Source organism: Ranitomeya imitator, chromosome 7 (genome assembly GCF_032444005.1).
Source record: "Ranitomeya imitator isolate aRanImi1 chromosome 7, aRanImi1.pri, whole genome shotgun sequence".
NCBI lineage: Eukaryota > Metazoa > Chordata > Amphibia > Anura > Dendrobatidae > Ranitomeya > Ranitomeya imitator.
Window position 1 is genome coordinate 221,194,375 of NC_091288.1, and position 15,681 is coordinate 221,210,055.

At 44.0% G+C, this 15,681-nt stretch overlaps 2 protein-coding genes across 2 annotated transcripts in view; one reads left to right on the forward strand and one right to left on the reverse strand.

Moving 5' to 3' along the window:
- Positions 1-4,753, forward strand: part of LOC138646220 (transmembrane protease serine 9-like) — a 59,825-nt gene extending 55,072 nt beyond the window's left edge. Inside the window, exon 10 of the mRNA XM_069735682.1 lies at positions 1,693-4,753. Within this exon, the coding sequence (XP_069591783.1) occupies positions 1,693-1,920 (228 nt within the window). The 3' untranslated portion in view covers positions 1,921-4,753. The remainder of the gene's footprint in view (positions 1-1,692) is intronic.
- LOC138646221 (transmembrane protease serine 9-like) lies at positions 2,445-15,291 on the reverse strand. Its single transcript, XM_069735684.1, has 10 exons — positions 15,249-15,291; positions 14,631-14,793; positions 14,103-14,380; positions 13,531-13,700; positions 11,485-11,817; positions 11,347-11,403; positions 5,365-5,432; positions 3,698-3,972; positions 3,456-3,625; positions 2,445-2,693 (listed from the first exon to the last, which is right to left on the reverse strand). The coding sequence occupies exons 1-10, from the start codon at positions 15,289-15,291 to the stop codon at positions 2,445-2,447; spliced, it is 1,806 nt and encodes a 601-aa protein (XP_069591785.1).
- Between the last annotated feature and the right edge of the window lie 390 nt (positions 15,292-15,681).

Consider the following 15,681-nt stretch of genomic DNA (forward strand, 5'->3'; position numbering starts at 1 on the left):
AGTTTCCTTTTTGCTGTAGTTTGCAGTTTGCTGTAGTTTGCAGTTTGCTGTAGTTTGCGATTCGCTGTAGTTTGCGATTCGCTGTAGTTTGCAGTTTCCTATAGTTTGCGGATTGCTGTAGTTTGTGGTTCGCTGTAGTTTGCAGTTTGCTGTAGTTTGCGGTTTGCTGCGGTTTGCAGTTTCCTATAGTTTGCTGATTGCTGTAGTTTGCGGTTTCCTATAGTTTGCGGATTGCTGTAGTTTGTGGTTCGCTGTAGTTTGCAGTTTGCTGTAGTTTGCGGTTTGCTGCGGTTTGCAGTTTCCTATAGTTTGCTGATTGCTGTAGTTTGCGGTTTGCTGTAGTTTCCTTTTTGCTGTAGTTTGCGGTTCGCTGTAGTTTGCAGTTTCCTATAGTTTGCGATTCGCTGTAGTTTGCAGTTTCCTATAGTTTGCGGATTGCTGTAGTTTGCGGTTCGCTGTAGTTTGCAGTTTGCTGTAGTTTGCGGTTTGCTGCAGTTTGCAGTTTCCTATAGTTTGCTGATTGCTGTAGTTTGCAGTTTACTGTAGTTTCCTTTTTGCTGCAGTTTTCGGTTCGCTGTAGTTTGCAGTTTGCTGTAGTTTATAGTTTCCTATAGTTAGCGATTCGCTGTAGTTTGCAGTTTCCTATAGTTTGCAATTCGCTGTAGTTTGCAGTTTCCTATAGTTTGCGGATTGCTGTAGTTTGCAGTTCGCTGTAGTTTGCAGTTTGCTGTAGTTTGCGGTTTGCTGCGGTTTGCAGTTTCCTATAGTTTGCTGATTGCTGTAGTTTGCGGTTTGCTGTAGTTTCCTTTTTGTTGTAGTTTGCGGTTCGCTGTAGTTTGCAGTTTGCTGTAGTTTGCAGTTTCCTATAGTTTGCGATTCGCTGTAGTTTGCAGTTTCCTATAGTTTGCAGTTTGCTGTAGTTTGCGGTTCGCTGTAGTTTGCAGTTTGCTGTAGTTTGCAGTTTCCTATAGTTTGCGATTCGCTGTAGTTTGCAGTTTCCTATAGTTTGCAGTTTGCTGTAGTTTGCGGTTTGCTGCGGTTTGCAGTTTCCTATAGTTTGCTGATTGCTGTAGTTTGCGGTTTGCTGTAGTTTCCTTTTTGCTGTAGTTTGCGGTTCGCTGTAGTTTGCAGTTTCCTATAGTTTGCGGATTGCTGTAGTTTGCAGTTCGATGTAGTTTGCAGTTTGCTGTAGTTTGCGGTTTGCTGCGGTTTGCAGTTTCCTATAGTTTGCGGTTTGCTGTAGTTTGCGGTTTGCTGCGGTTTGCAGTTTCCTATAGTTTGCGATTCGCTGTAGTTTGCAGTTTCCTATAGTTTGCGATTCGCTGTAGTTTGCAGTTTCCTATAGTTTGCGGTTTGCTGTAGTTTGCAGATTGCTGTAGTTTGCGATTCGCTGTAGTTTTTTTGCGATTCACTGTAGTTTGCAGTTTCCTATAGTTTGCGGTTTGCTGTAGTTTGCAGTTTGCTGTAGCTTCCTTTTTGCTGTAGTTTCCTTTTTGGTGTAGTTTGCGGTTTGCTGTAGTTTGCGGTTTGGCGTCATTATTCCGTCGTCCGGCTGATACATATGTTGTAATTTGTCTGTAATTTCTTATTTGTGATATTTTTATATTCAACTTCTGGAATAATTAGTTGCAGTTTTGCTTCTTCGCTGAGGATTTTCTGTGCCCATGACATTGTCCTCTTTTGCCTTTGCAGGGGGACTCTGGGGGTCCGCTGGTGTGTAAAGTGAATGGGTACTGGTACCAAGTTGGCATCGTGAGCTGGGGAGAAGACTGCGCCCTTCCGAACCGCCCCGGGGTCTACACTTATGTCCCCGCCTACGAGTCCTGGATACATTATTATATCGGTCTCTCATCCTCCTCGCCCCCCAGTCTGGAGGTCTCAGTGCTGCTCCTTGTGGTCTCTCTGATACTGCACAGCTGACACATTTACAGGAGGACCCCAAAAGCGTGGACTATGGCCAGGAGGTCGCTTGTGCGCACTGTCCCTCCATTCATTGTTAATGGGACCCCCGGAGACTGCGGAGAGCTGTGGAATCATCTAACGTCACATTCCTATCGATCGCCGGTGAAGTCGTTGTGTGACGTTGATACATTGTAGCCATAGGAATAATATTGATATTTATTTATAAACATGACGTTAATAAAGGATCTGAACATTTTATTTCTGGAGGAAATCGTAAACTACACCACAATGGCTGATTGTCTGAGGTCTCGCACGCAGCAGATTATGGGACGAGTCTTTTGTAAACTTGTAGAGAATTCTGTTTCATCAGTGGATGACACCTCAGGGATCGACCAATCACAGAGCTACAAATGAGCAAAGGAGGATCGGCCATGATATTGGCTATGGACCAGGCATTAGTATGAGCTCCACCATCAGGGGTGCCCTCCATCCTGATACCACTGGATTGTGTCACCTCCTGACCACACTGGGTGGTCCTCACCCTACCGGCGCCGGGCTGTGATGTGACGGAGGGCTGGTGTTGTCTTTCCACCTCTGTTTGGAAGCACAATGTTCCCTCCATTGCTGAACTGCAGAGAAGGCACGAGCTGCTGCAGCCAGGACTGGTAGTGCTGCACTCGGGTGTAAACGCCGGGATGGTTGGCCGTGGCGCATCCCATACCCCAGCTGGTAATGCCGAGTTGTAGCCAAACACCATTCACATTGCAGACGAGCGGTCCCCCGGAGTCACCCTGCAATGATACCGGACAGTCAATGATCAGTGCGAAGCGCCAGGACGTGACACAACAATGCAGCCCAACTACTAGAGGCACCATTACTAGAGGAAAAGGGCACTGCTAAGGGCACGGCGATGATGCCAAACTAAAGAATTACAAATGTTTCTGCAGAATAGTTTATGAAATATTAGATATTTGGTCATTATCATCACAAGACGTCTCACAAGAAAAGTGTTCTGTCGTGCAGAAAAGCTGGAAACGTATTACAGCCATCTGCTGCAAGTCATACCTAGAGCACTGAGAAACTGGGACACGGCCTTCTACTGCCCCCTGCTGGGAGGACGTGTGAATTACAGCACTAAATAACTGGTACACGGCCTTCTACTGACGCCTGCTGGGAGGTCGTATGAACTACAGCACTAAATAACTGGTATACTGCCTTCTACTGTCTCCTGCTGGGAGGTCATATAAACTACAACAATAAATAACTGGTACATGGCCTTCTTTCGCCCCTGCTCGGAGGTCATATAAACTAAAGCAATAAATAACTGGTACATGGCCTTCTAGCGCCCCCTGCTGGGAGGTCGTATGAACTACAGCACTAAATAACTGGCACACTGCCCCCTGCTCATATGAAGACAGTTCTCACAGATTGATGCAATGTATATATTAGATTATTATGAAAACTTTTTGCAAACTGTTCCTACTATTCACCAATGTTTTGGAAACCAAGTCTACCAACAGACATCATCCATTACAACTTCCAATGTCTTATACCTGACATGAATCCTTCTTCCCCTCCTGGTAGCCGGCACAGAACATGTCCTCCTCGATAAGTTTTGAGTTGGACTCAGAGGCGGAATCAGACTGGTACATGGTCTCACAGTTTTTGCTGTCTATCAGAGCTACATCCACCTTCTGCAGAGTTTTAGGATTGGTGAGAGGAACTGTGGAGAAGAGCATAGCTGACGTGAACCTGTGTCCAGTATCACCCTTCCATTTCTGAGACCTTTGCGTACCTTGTTCTCTCACATATCCCCAGCCAGTCACCCAGCACAGGGTTCCCTCTGGCAGCTGCACAGCTCGAGATGGCAGATACACTGGATGGATGGAAGAAGTGAAAGCTACCGGGCTCTCCAGTTTCACCAAAGCAATGTCTCCACTGGATTGCTCACTTGTGTAACTGGGGTGAATTGTTATTTGTCTCACTGTCCTGGACATTGTTTTGGGGTTCTGCAGGTCAGATAATTCATACACCCCAAGATAGATGGTGTAGGCTAGCGGATCCGGAATCCTGTAAGGCATGTGGTATATGGTCAAAGGATAGGCAAGAGAATGCGACAAAATAAGGGGCAAATTAGCTCTTTCACAGAATCAAAGTAACTATCTTTCAAGTATAAACCAGGAAGAATAGCTACTTAACGTCAATTTCAATGTTCAGACATTTAGTGAAGCTATCAACATAACCAGGGATATTTACATCTACTGACAGCTGTTTCGGGGAGCTCACCCCTTATCAGTGTGGAGCAGAGTCTGGCTGGCTGAGCACAGTACATTCATGCAAAATGGGGGAAGTTTTGGTTATCCTTGTTAAAATATGTAGCATGTCCTAAAGTTTGAGTCAATTGTTCACATAAACATATAGAGGACCCAAGTAAAAAATTTAAACAGGACCTCTGCTGTCATCCCCTATATAACAGAGCTATTCTGTGTGATACCTAAATATATGAATGGCTCATTCAATGCATTTTTTATGTTTGTCCATATGTATATATAATTGAAACTTGATCCAGAAGTCTGAACATTATAGATTATGCAACATCTGATTACTTGGGGTTGAACTAGACCCATGGCGGTCCCCAGCCAACAACCAAATAAGACCGGTTAACTTTGTTTCCACAATGAGTATTTGCTGCATTTATGATGTTGCTGTTTTTTCCAGCATTTCTGCATGAGTTACTTGCATTTTTTCATTGAATTTTTATTTCATTTTTGCTGCCTTTTTTAAAAAAAATTTTTTGGGTATGTCATGTATCAAATAAAATAGCTTTGTCTTGGAAGCTGTTGTTCACTTTGAAGAAAACATTATTGATAATGTCACAAATTTACATGTATTTTTATTGTGTTTCCACTGCAGAAATGTAATATTCATGCATATATGGGGGGAGAGGGTGTGGATCCACAAGTTAAATGCATATTTACGGCGACAAAAATTGACATGTTGCATATTTTAAGCTTTTCCAGACAGTTTCCACAGTGTAAAGGAAAAAGTGGCAATGAGAGTAGTAATAAATCCCATAACATTTACTTGAACTGTAAGATGCAGCATTTTTGCGCATGAAAATAGCAGAAAAAAATGCACCAAATGCTCATTGTGTGATCTTAGCCTCATATATGATCACCTTTCGTACTCTGGGTTTATTAGGTTATGCCTACATATAGTTTAGTCCTAGTGCTCCCAGACCCCTGACTGCACCCATCCAAAATATATCACCAGTGGTGGATAAGATATGACAAACTAGCCAGGACACAATGTTGATCTGTCTGTTTTACGGTTGTATGGTGCATATCGTAAGAGAACATTTCTGGGAACTTACGTCTCAAAGCAGTGAGCGGCTGTCAGCACCCAGGTATCGCTGATCAGAGAGCCCCCACATTGGGCATTGCCTTTAAAATGCAGACTGACCTGCCAGGGCCATTCGTCTCGTGCAGAATTAATTCCTCCCACAATCCTGAGGAGACGATTTCGACTACCTAAAGGAAAAAGGGAAAAATCTATGGCAGGTACCTACAGGTAGAGTCAAACCCAACCCTCAGGTGAAGACCGATGAACCATCACAACTTGATATCAGGATTTAACCCTAAACCCATCCCCAACTCTGTGAAAGTCACTTGGAGGGATCATATGGCAACCGAAAATACTTAGGTAGGCAGCATGGTTGACTATGGGAGGTTCTGGGGGATCTGCAGGTTTCCATAGAGAATCTCTGAAGAAGACCTCACTGCCCATGGGGAAGGACATTCGCACAGTTGACTGATTTCAGAAAATCCTTACCACCACAATTCACAGATTCTTCTTCAAATTATTTTATTTTCCACCTAAACTTCAGTTTTAGAAATTTCTCACCTGCTGATGCTGAAATTCCTAGAAATCCTTAGAATAAGGGAAAAAACAAGAGGTTAGAAGTGATGTAGAGATACTTGGGTGAGGATGGTGATAAGGGCGAGGAGGAGGACAATGATAAGAAGATCCAGGATGATGAAGATGCAGATAATGATGGAAGTCCATAGAGGGGTATGTTGGGGTCAGTAGATGATGAGGTTTGTGGTCAGATCCATACCGTTCTGTGTGAGGAGTGTGAGGAGCAGGAGAAGCTTCTTCATCTTGCTGGTGTCCTCTTGGGGATCTGCTCACAGATCGATCACTCTCTATAAGTCGGACACGGTGATGATGAGGATTTAAGGAGCAATGAAGCTGCCAGACCGGTTCTGGCACCGTCATGTCCACCGAGGGACAGAAGCATCTGGGCACAGGGTGTGCGTCAGATGAGGAATCAGTCATGGTGATGATCTTTGATAACGTCCGTGAAGTCAACCACCACCTAAGGTTCATTCTAACCGGATGCTCGGCTGTTTTTTTTTAGCTTTGCTCTATGAGGACACAACTATGATCAGCGTCTGAGGTAGCAGAGATATGAAGAAACAGGAATATGAGGTAGCAGGGGCACAGGACCATATATGAGGTAGCAGGAATATGAGGTAGCAGGAGCACAGGACCATATATGAGGTAGCAGGAACATGAGGTAGCAGGTGCACATGCTAATATATGAAGTGCATCTTCTCCTGTAATAATGCACCTAAATTGCTAAAATCAGGCATGACAATACTAGGTATAAGCCAATTGTGGATATTAGACATGCTGTGCAATGCCATGGAATAAGTGGCGCTATAACAATAAATAATAATAATACTAATGTCACCTCCTCGGTGACCTCAATAGACCTGAGTGAGGTGTCAGGTGTCTATTCTGTACTGCAACCAGTGTCGTATGTGGCGCTCATGCTGCCTTAGGCACTTTATGTGTTCATACCCCCTATTGGTTAGATAGACTAAGGGTATATTAGCACATGACGTCTATTTCAGATGGATCCACTCCTTAACGTGCCCAAAAAAGTTCTAAATAAATGCTAATAAGAATAAACACATGAAATGTAGTGTAAAAACAACTTTGCTGATGATATGTTTAGTCCTTTGAACTTCTTTTAACCACTTCAGATTTAGAAAGACGTGAAACAGTTTAAAAGAATTACAGCATCACCACCAGCAGTACTTGAATACATTATAAGAACCACCAATAGTACATAAATACAGCACCAGACCTAGAATCAGTACATACATACAGCACAAAAACCACCAACAGTACATGAATACATTACCAGAAATATCTTCAGTACTTGAATACAGCATCAAAACCACAATGAGAAGATGAATATATCAACACCACCATAAATGTTGCTTATGCAGGAGTTATACAGAGTTGTATAGAGCTTATATGGAGGAGTACTGTTTCACAGTGTTAAGCAAAATCATAAAAATAATAATAATATATAGACAAAAACCAAATGAGTATATATAGGGTAGTAAGTAAATAGATTGTAATAGTACATGTTAATGACATAGGGACTTAGTTAACAATATTTTGATAAAAAAACCCATAAAATCCATCCCACCATGACAAGGTGTAAACAATTAGGACAAACCCTAGCTCTTGTCGTTAACCTCACTATGTGTCAGTAGACCTCAAGATAGATGGACGCAGATCAGGACTTGGGCCCCGGGTGTTCAGATACCGGCCTGTGGAAAGCTATATAGATAAAATGCCCAGGCAAATGGGGAACATTGCTCCTATATGTAGCAAGTGCAAAAAAACAAAAGGAAAACCAAAGAAATGAGCCGGTAGAGCCGCAGTGTGAATGTGTACCTACACATTGCATTTGTATCTGGCTCATTTCTTTGGTTTTGCTGGAGTTCTATAGATGTTATATGTAAGTGTGCTGATAATATTAGAGAATATCACTGCTATGTGAAGGATTACTGGTCACATAGGATTATGTTGAGGTGCGCCAGATATACAGAGGCACATGGAGATACTGTATACGGAGGAATAATGTCACAGAGTAGATGTGCTCAGCCCTTACAAGGCTCCGTGTGTTGTGCCGTCAGTCCTCAGGCAGATATCAGTCCCCAGAGATAATCCATCATCTATGGTGCCGGTAATTAGGACCGCAGCGTTCAGCTACAGAGTGACGAGGGAGAAACGCAGAGGAATCATCAATATATGTTACAGGAACCCCAAAGACGCATCCAGTAAAGATGTGGTATAGGGTGACCCCCTAATGAGGCCCCAGAGGATGGTGGATCACGGAGAGTAAAGATGGGGTCTGACCATTATTTGGAGTTTTGTCGTCTTTTGATGCAATGAATACATTTCGTTATTACTCGTCTTCACCGTTACTTGTTTTTCTTGTTTCTGTTCTACGCCAGTTTTATAGCACAAACCTCTCCTCGATTCTGACCCGCGTCTCACAGTAAATCCCCCAATTGTGTTTGCGTGGAAGAGCATCGATATAAGGAAATATTTCAATAATGGAAAAAGCTTCTTTTTGTGGCCCCTTCTGTCTACAGCATGGGGGGTAATATACAATGAGAGGGAGAGATTCTCATAGGAGGCATTCGGGAAGATACAAGTCACCAACACAGAGGGTCACAGTGAAAAACAAATAAATACAAGTTTATTATTTATACACAGGAAGAATTGAGACAAGGAAAATGTGTCTTTTTGGATCAGAAACAGAAAACTCTTATGATATGCAGCAGATAGATGACATCATTACACTTATACGGTCGCTGTCGTTTCACCTAATCAATGGCCGATGCAGTGACGAAACAATTACAAAGTATTCTGTTTACCCAAATGGAACTTGGAAGATCTCTGCAAAATGCCGACACCAACTTCTTGTCAAGTGTAAATAATCTATAGCATTATAGACACCAAGGAGAATTTCAGGAAGTGGCGGCGGGTCTTTATCTCTCCACAGGAAGTGGGGCGGGTCTTTATCTCTCCACAGGAAGTGGGGGTGAATCTTTATCTGTGGACAGAAAACAGGGGCGGGTCTTTGTCTCACCACAGGAGGTGGGGGCGGATCTTTATCTGTGTACAGGAAGTAGGGGTAGGTCTTTGTCTCACCACAGGAAGTGAGGGCGGATCTTTATCTCTCTACAGGAAGTAGGGGTAGGTCTTTGTCTCACCACAGGAAGTGAGGGCGGATCTTTGTCTCTCCACAGGAAGCAGGGGTGGGTCTTTGTCTCTCCACAGGAAGTGAGGGCGGATCTTTATCTCTCTACAGGAAGTAGGGGTAGGTCTTTGTCTCACCACAGGAAGTGAGGGCGGATCTTTATCTCTCTACAGGAAGTAGGGGTAGGTCTTTGTCTCACCACAGGAAGTGAGGGCGGATCTTTATCTCTCTACAGGAAGTAGGGGTAGGTCTTTGTCTCACCACAGGAAGTGAGGGCGGATCTTTATCTCTCTACAGGAAGTAGGGGTAGGTCTTTGTCTCACCACAGGAAGTGAGGGCGGATCTTTATCTCTCTACAGGAAGTAGGGGTAGGTCTTTGTCTCACCACAGGAAGTGAGGGCGGATCTTTATCTCTCTACAGGAAGTAGGGGTAGGTCTTTGTCTCACCACAGGAAGTGAGGGCGGATCTTTATCTGTGTACAGGAAGTAGGGGTAGGTCTTTGTCTCTCCACAGGAAGTGGGGGCGGATCTTTATCTGTGTACAGGAAGTAGGGGTAGGTCTTTGTCTCACCACAGGAAGTGAGGGCGGATCTTTATCTCTCTACAGGAAGTAGGGGCGGGTCTTTATCTCTCTATAAGAAGTGGAGGCAGGTCTTTGTCTCTCCACAGGAAGTGGAGGCAGGTGTTGTTCTCTCTATAGGAAGTGGAGGTGGGTCTTTGTCGCTGCACAGGAAGGGTTGGGGGTTTCTCTATCTATATATATAATTGTCTAAGGGGCACTTCCGTCTGTCTGTTTGTCTTTCTGTTGGCAACTTCCGTCATGGAAATCCCACGTCGCTGATTGGTGTCGCCAGCTGCCTGTCATGGCTGCCGCGACCAATCAGCGATGGACACAGTCTGATTAGTCCCTCCCTACTCCCCTGCAGTCAGTGCCCGGCACCCGCTCCATACTCCCCTCCAGTCACCGCTCACACAGGGTTAATGCCGGCGGTAATGGACCGCATTATGCCGCGGTGTAACGCACTCCATTAATGCTGCTATTAACCCTGTGTGTCCCCAACTTTTTACTATTGATGCTGTTTATGCAGCATCAATAGTAAAAAAATGTAATGTTACAAATAATAAAAAAACATAAAACCTGCTATTCTCACCTTCTGTCGTCCGCTGATGCGCACGCGCCTGCCGCCAGCTTCATTTCCCAGAGATGCATTGCGAAATTACCCAGAAGACTTAGCGGTCTCGCGAGACCGCTAAGTCATCTGTGTAATTTCGCAATGCATCCTGGGAATGGAAGATGGCGGCAGCTGCGCGCGCATCGCCAGAGCTTCGCTGGATCCCGGCGGGTGAGTATATAACTATTTTTTATTTTAATTATTTTTTTAACAGGGATATGTGCCCACACTGCTGTATACCACGTCGGCTGTGTTAGATACTATGTGGGCTGTGCTATATATTACGTGGCCAGTGTTATATACTGCATGGCCTGTGTTATATACTACGTTGCCTGTGTTATATACTGCGTGGCTGCTATATACTACGTGGGCTGTGCTATATATTACGTGGCCAGTGTTATATACTGCATGGCCTGTGTTATATACTACGTCGCCTGTGTTATATACTGCGTGGCTGCTATATACTGCGTGGGCTGTGTTATATACTGTTTGGGCTGTGTTATATACTGTGTGGCCACTGTTATATATTGCGTGACCTGTATTAACGCATCGGGTATTCTAGAATATGTATGTATGTATGTATATAGCAGCCACATAGTATATAGCACAGGCCACGTAGTATTTGTCTGCTATATACTACATGGCTCCTATATACTACGTGGCCTGTGCTATATACTATGCGGCTGCTATACACATACATACATACATATTCTAGAATACCCGATGCGTTAGAATCGGGCCACCATCTAGTAGGAAATAAATGATTATTTTTTTATCTACAGGAATGAGGTAGATGGTTGGTCTCTCTGGCTTTCAGTTCAGGGCAGGCAAGTCATTTGGCAATGGTAAGAGAAATGCCTACTGGGAAGTGAGGGAAAGAAAGTCCCTGCACCTATAGTGATGTGGGAATTCATAGAAAGAGGGAAAAGACCACAAGGTTATTGGCCAGTCACAGTTCCTGAACATATTAGACTTGTATGTGCCCCATAAGCAGTTTTGCCTTGGGCAGGATTTGGGTGAATTGTCATGGTTGCATAAAATTAATGGAAGCTAGATGTGAATTATGCACAGACGGTATACAGAGTGTATATAGATCTCACTGGCTCTAGAAAGCTGGAAATCGCAGAGGTTCAAGGGTTGGTAGGGGTAGAGCTCGTGTATCAGTCCAGCCAGGACACATGAAGATCATCATTGCCTGACCTTCTGGTGGACAGAGCGTTGGACGATCTCACAGCTGCTGCAGAACTCATCATGTAACTATAGAAGAAGTAGGAGACCCAGGAGGACGAGCATTGCATTAGCCATGGACCAGAGCCTCGCATGTGCCCCGTTGCCCACTAGAAGTCCCGTCTTTGGCTCGCTGCTGTCGTCCGTTAGGTTCCCACTTTCTGTGTAGTTTTGCTCGTACAGTATGTAGCTCTGGCTGCTGTTCTCTGGATTGAACCTGAATTGAGGATTCGCTTTCTCGACGTGTTGGGCGAATTGCAAAGTCTTCAGTTTATTGCTGTTCTCTGAGGACGCCATGTACAGATCAATCCAGGACACGTAATTTTGGACTCTTGTATAGACACCAGGATGATAGGGCTCTGCACATCCAACACCCCAACTGATAATGCCCATCTGCACCCAGGCACCTTTAATATTGCAAACTAGGGGTCCACCGGAATCACCCTGCAAGAAAAGATGCTCAATGTTAATTCAGTTCAATCCAATTTTTTTTGTTATTTGCTTCAAGTGAGTTCAGCAACATGGCACCTGGCCTCCATTTTCTGATTTGTAAAGGGCTCAAAAAAGAGTAAAAAAAAATACTATCCTTGCGGCTCTACTGTCCCATTACCGCAGTCCCCCATCTTTTGCTGCATGCATCATCTTCCAGGCTCTTTCTTCTCTTGCTGCATCTTCACTTTACACATGGCCAGTAGGCCTCTCAACTCACGACAAATCACATGATGTCATATGTGGTCTCCTGAAGGGCAGACTAGGCCTCAAGTGGCACATGTAATGATTAGTGATGAGCGAGTATACTCGTTGCTCGGGTTTTCCCGAGCACGCTCGGGTGGTCTCCGAGTATTTGTGACTGCTCAGAGATTTAGTTTTCCTTGCCGCAACTGGATGATTTGCAGCTACTAGATAGCCTGATTACATGTGGGGATTCCCTAGCAACCAGGCAACCCCCACATGTACTCAAGCTGGCTGTCTGGCTGGCTGGTGTAAGTCATCCAGCTGCGGCAAGGAAAACTAAATCTCCGAGCAGTCATAAATACTCGGAGACCACCCGAGCGTGCTCGGGAAAACCCAAGCAACGAGTATACTCACTCATCACTAGTAATGATGTCATGATGTTCATTGTGATATTAAAGGAGTACTCAGCACCAGAAGCCCCAGAGCGGAGTCAGTGTGCCATACGAGGACCTCATGCTTGTGGTGGCTCAGTTGAGGCTGGATGAAGCTGCATGCAGGACAGGATGGTGGGCTACGGTGGTTGTACAGGTAAGCAGAGAGGTGAGCATTATTTTTTTTTCAAAGACTTGAAGAAAAAGCGCAAAAAATGTTCACTAACAAAAGCAATTATCAATAAAAATTTGAGATAAGAACCAGATGAACCAGATGAAGAACCTGGGGCACCACAACACTCAGGATGGGGACTGTCTCAAACCTCAAAGTTTGTTTGTGGACCCAATTGAACGCAGGAATATGTTACATCTGCATTCAATTATATAGATCAGAACCACATAATCATTTAGCGCAATCTGCAAACCATGACAGAAACTCCCAAACATGTGCAAAATTCGAACAATTGGAGTCAGAACTACTGTCTTTAGAGTAAAAAGATTTATTAATGAACAAAATCACATATTAAGATCACCATTTACAACAATATAGTAAGAGCGTGTAATCAACTCAAAATAACTCCACCAATGAAGGACACAGGTAACAAATCCAAAAATCCACACTAATAAAAGAAATCTGACCCGAGGGATCAAGTTCTTAAGGTATATAAGCCGTATAAAAACAATCAGTGTATGTCCCGAAAGACACCTAATCACATAAAGATGTACAAGATTGATCCTCATCCATTGTGGTCGTAGTGTGGAAATGGCCTGCCAGCCCCTACGCGCGTTTCGCGTAGGCTTCTTCTGGGGGGCCGTCGGGGGGAGATCTTAATATGTGATTTTGTTATTTAATAAATACTATCTTTTTACTCTAAATACACTATATCTGCATTCAGTAGCATTAGTTTTGGACTCCTTAGTGCTGTGCTATGAAATTGTTACCTTATGTCCATAAAGTGACTTCTCAATGAAGGACCATCTGGTAGAACAGAGCTCCAACAGAACAGTCGTCAAGAAGATCATCACATAGTGGTTCCATATCTTCACATACCTGGCAGGCATCCTTCTGTCCATATTTGAACCCGGCACATATCATATCGTCCTGGATCAGCTTGATTCTGGAGCTGTAGCCCAAGCTCTCCCGATAGAAGGATTCACAGTTGTTGTTGCTGATCAGTGGGAGCTGGACCGCCTGCAGAGTCTTCGGGCCTGTGAGTGGCACTGCAAGGAGAAGATGCCTTCATTACAACCAGTTAGATGTCGAATCCAGATTATCTGGATTCTGGAGGCCAGATAACCCTACATAGTCTCCTGCCCCAGAAGTAGTCCCCTGTGATAGTATTTGCCAGATGACTGGTGACATTCCCCAATAATCAGCCAATAGAGCCTTGTGATGACCATGTTATGTGCTAGTCATCATAATGACCAGCTCTTTGAGATGATTACTCAAGATTACATTGAAAAGTGAACTATTTGGGGTGGTCTTCTCAAAGAGGGTGGGAAGAATGCAAAATATATGGTGGACCCCGAAATGTGTTACAGGAAAATCAAGTCTGGATAACGGGAGGTTTGTGAAGACGTTCATATCCTGATGTCTATGGCATAGTCTACTTCAGGTCTTACCATTATTTCTGACATCGCCCCATCCGGTTGCCCAGCACAGCATTCCCTCTGAAAGGTTTTCGGTATTGGCCGGCAGACAGACTGGAAGTATAGTTGGGGTATAAGTAACCGGACTCTCCAGCTTCACCAAGGCAATGTCTCCACTGGATCCTTGTTCTGTGTAGGTCGGATATACAATGACTTGTTTCATTTTTCTGAACACAATTTTTCGGTCCTGCAGATCTGAGAGCTTCTGTACTCCAAGGTATACAGTGAATTGTGAAACATCCACCACCGGCCTGTAAAAGTAATGATTGAGAAATGTGTCAGTCAATGTCATACACCTCCTGGAAAGCCTTCATCTAAAACCGGGAGGTAAGGAATGAGGACAAGAACCATTGTAGGCCTCTGCTGTCACCATCAGTATAGGAAGCCTAGGATCTACCATAGATCGAGAAGATGTTCCCCAAGTGCAGTGTAACTAGATTTCTATATGATATTTTATAAGTGAACACGTCCATAGAAACAGAAGTGATAGTGAAAACTTACGTTTCAAAGCAATGGGCGGCTGTGAGCACCCAAGACTCGCTGATCAGTGACCCGCCGCACTGGCTGCCATCATTGAGCTTCAGGTAGACCTGCCACGGCCATTGTCCGATAGTCGAATCTGCTCCTCCAACAATTTTTTCTGATACCAATGGTTTTCCACAATCTGCACCATCCAAAGAAATGTAATCAGATACTAATACACCCAAGACCGACCAGCTACGTGTCAACCACTGCTGCCATGTTATCTACTGCTGCAGCTAATCCTGACCACGCACCACCCCGATACCTTGTATGTTACCAGAGTAGAGCCAAGTACAAGCTCCTAGACTTTTTCAGTAAAAATCGATGATATTTTCATTTAGTTGACCCCTTTATAATATATTCATAGTGTAACATTCACAGAAATTATCCAAGAATATAAAAGATATATTTACAGATCATCGCCAGAAGTCCTGGGAATCCTGGGAAAGATGAACATTGGACCAAAGGGGAACCATGGAAAGAGACGAAATGAAAAGAAGATACAATCAATGGCACAAGCATCAATGACATTTTAATGACCATAAAAAGCCAAAAATGATGAAACTTTGAGCGTTACTTGTAGGGACAGGTTCTTACCGTGCAGTGAGAGGAATGTGAGGACCACAAGGAGCTTCTGCATGTTGCCGTGCTGGTGGCTGTGGTTGTCCTCCTGTTATCTCCTGGTATTCTTTGATTATTGTGATGTCCTTTGTAGTTTCAAGGTCCGAGAAAATGACTTTTATAGAGACCTAGAGCTGCCCGACTGGTTCTTACTCATTAGCAACTTAGCCAAGATGTCTAGTTGGGACCACGTGAAACCCTGGAGGGAGAAGATGAACCTCAGCCAATCTGTCGCTCCATTGTGTTAGGACTTTCTCCATCCCACGTAGGATTAGATTGAAATTGAGAGCTTGGTGTCAATTCTATAAAGTTCCAAAATTGACAAAAGGTTGCTTGTTACTAAAGTTTTTGTAGAAGTATAATATTCTCAAATATAAATGAAACATTCATCAACACGGATCACAGGTCG

Coding starts and splice junctions, on each gene's coding strand:
- LOC138646221 (XM_069735684.1), bottom strand. CDS start 15,291: ATGCAGAAGCTCCTTGTGGTCCTCACATTCCTCTCACTGCACG. Junction 13,701..14,102: donor GGGCGATGTCAGAAATAATG/GTAAGACCTGAA, acceptor TTCTCCTTGCAG/TGCCACTCACAGGCCCGAAG. Junction 11,404..11,484: donor AGCCAAAGACGGGACTTCTA/GTGGGCAACGGG, acceptor CTTCTTCTATAG/TTACATGATGAGTTCTGCAG.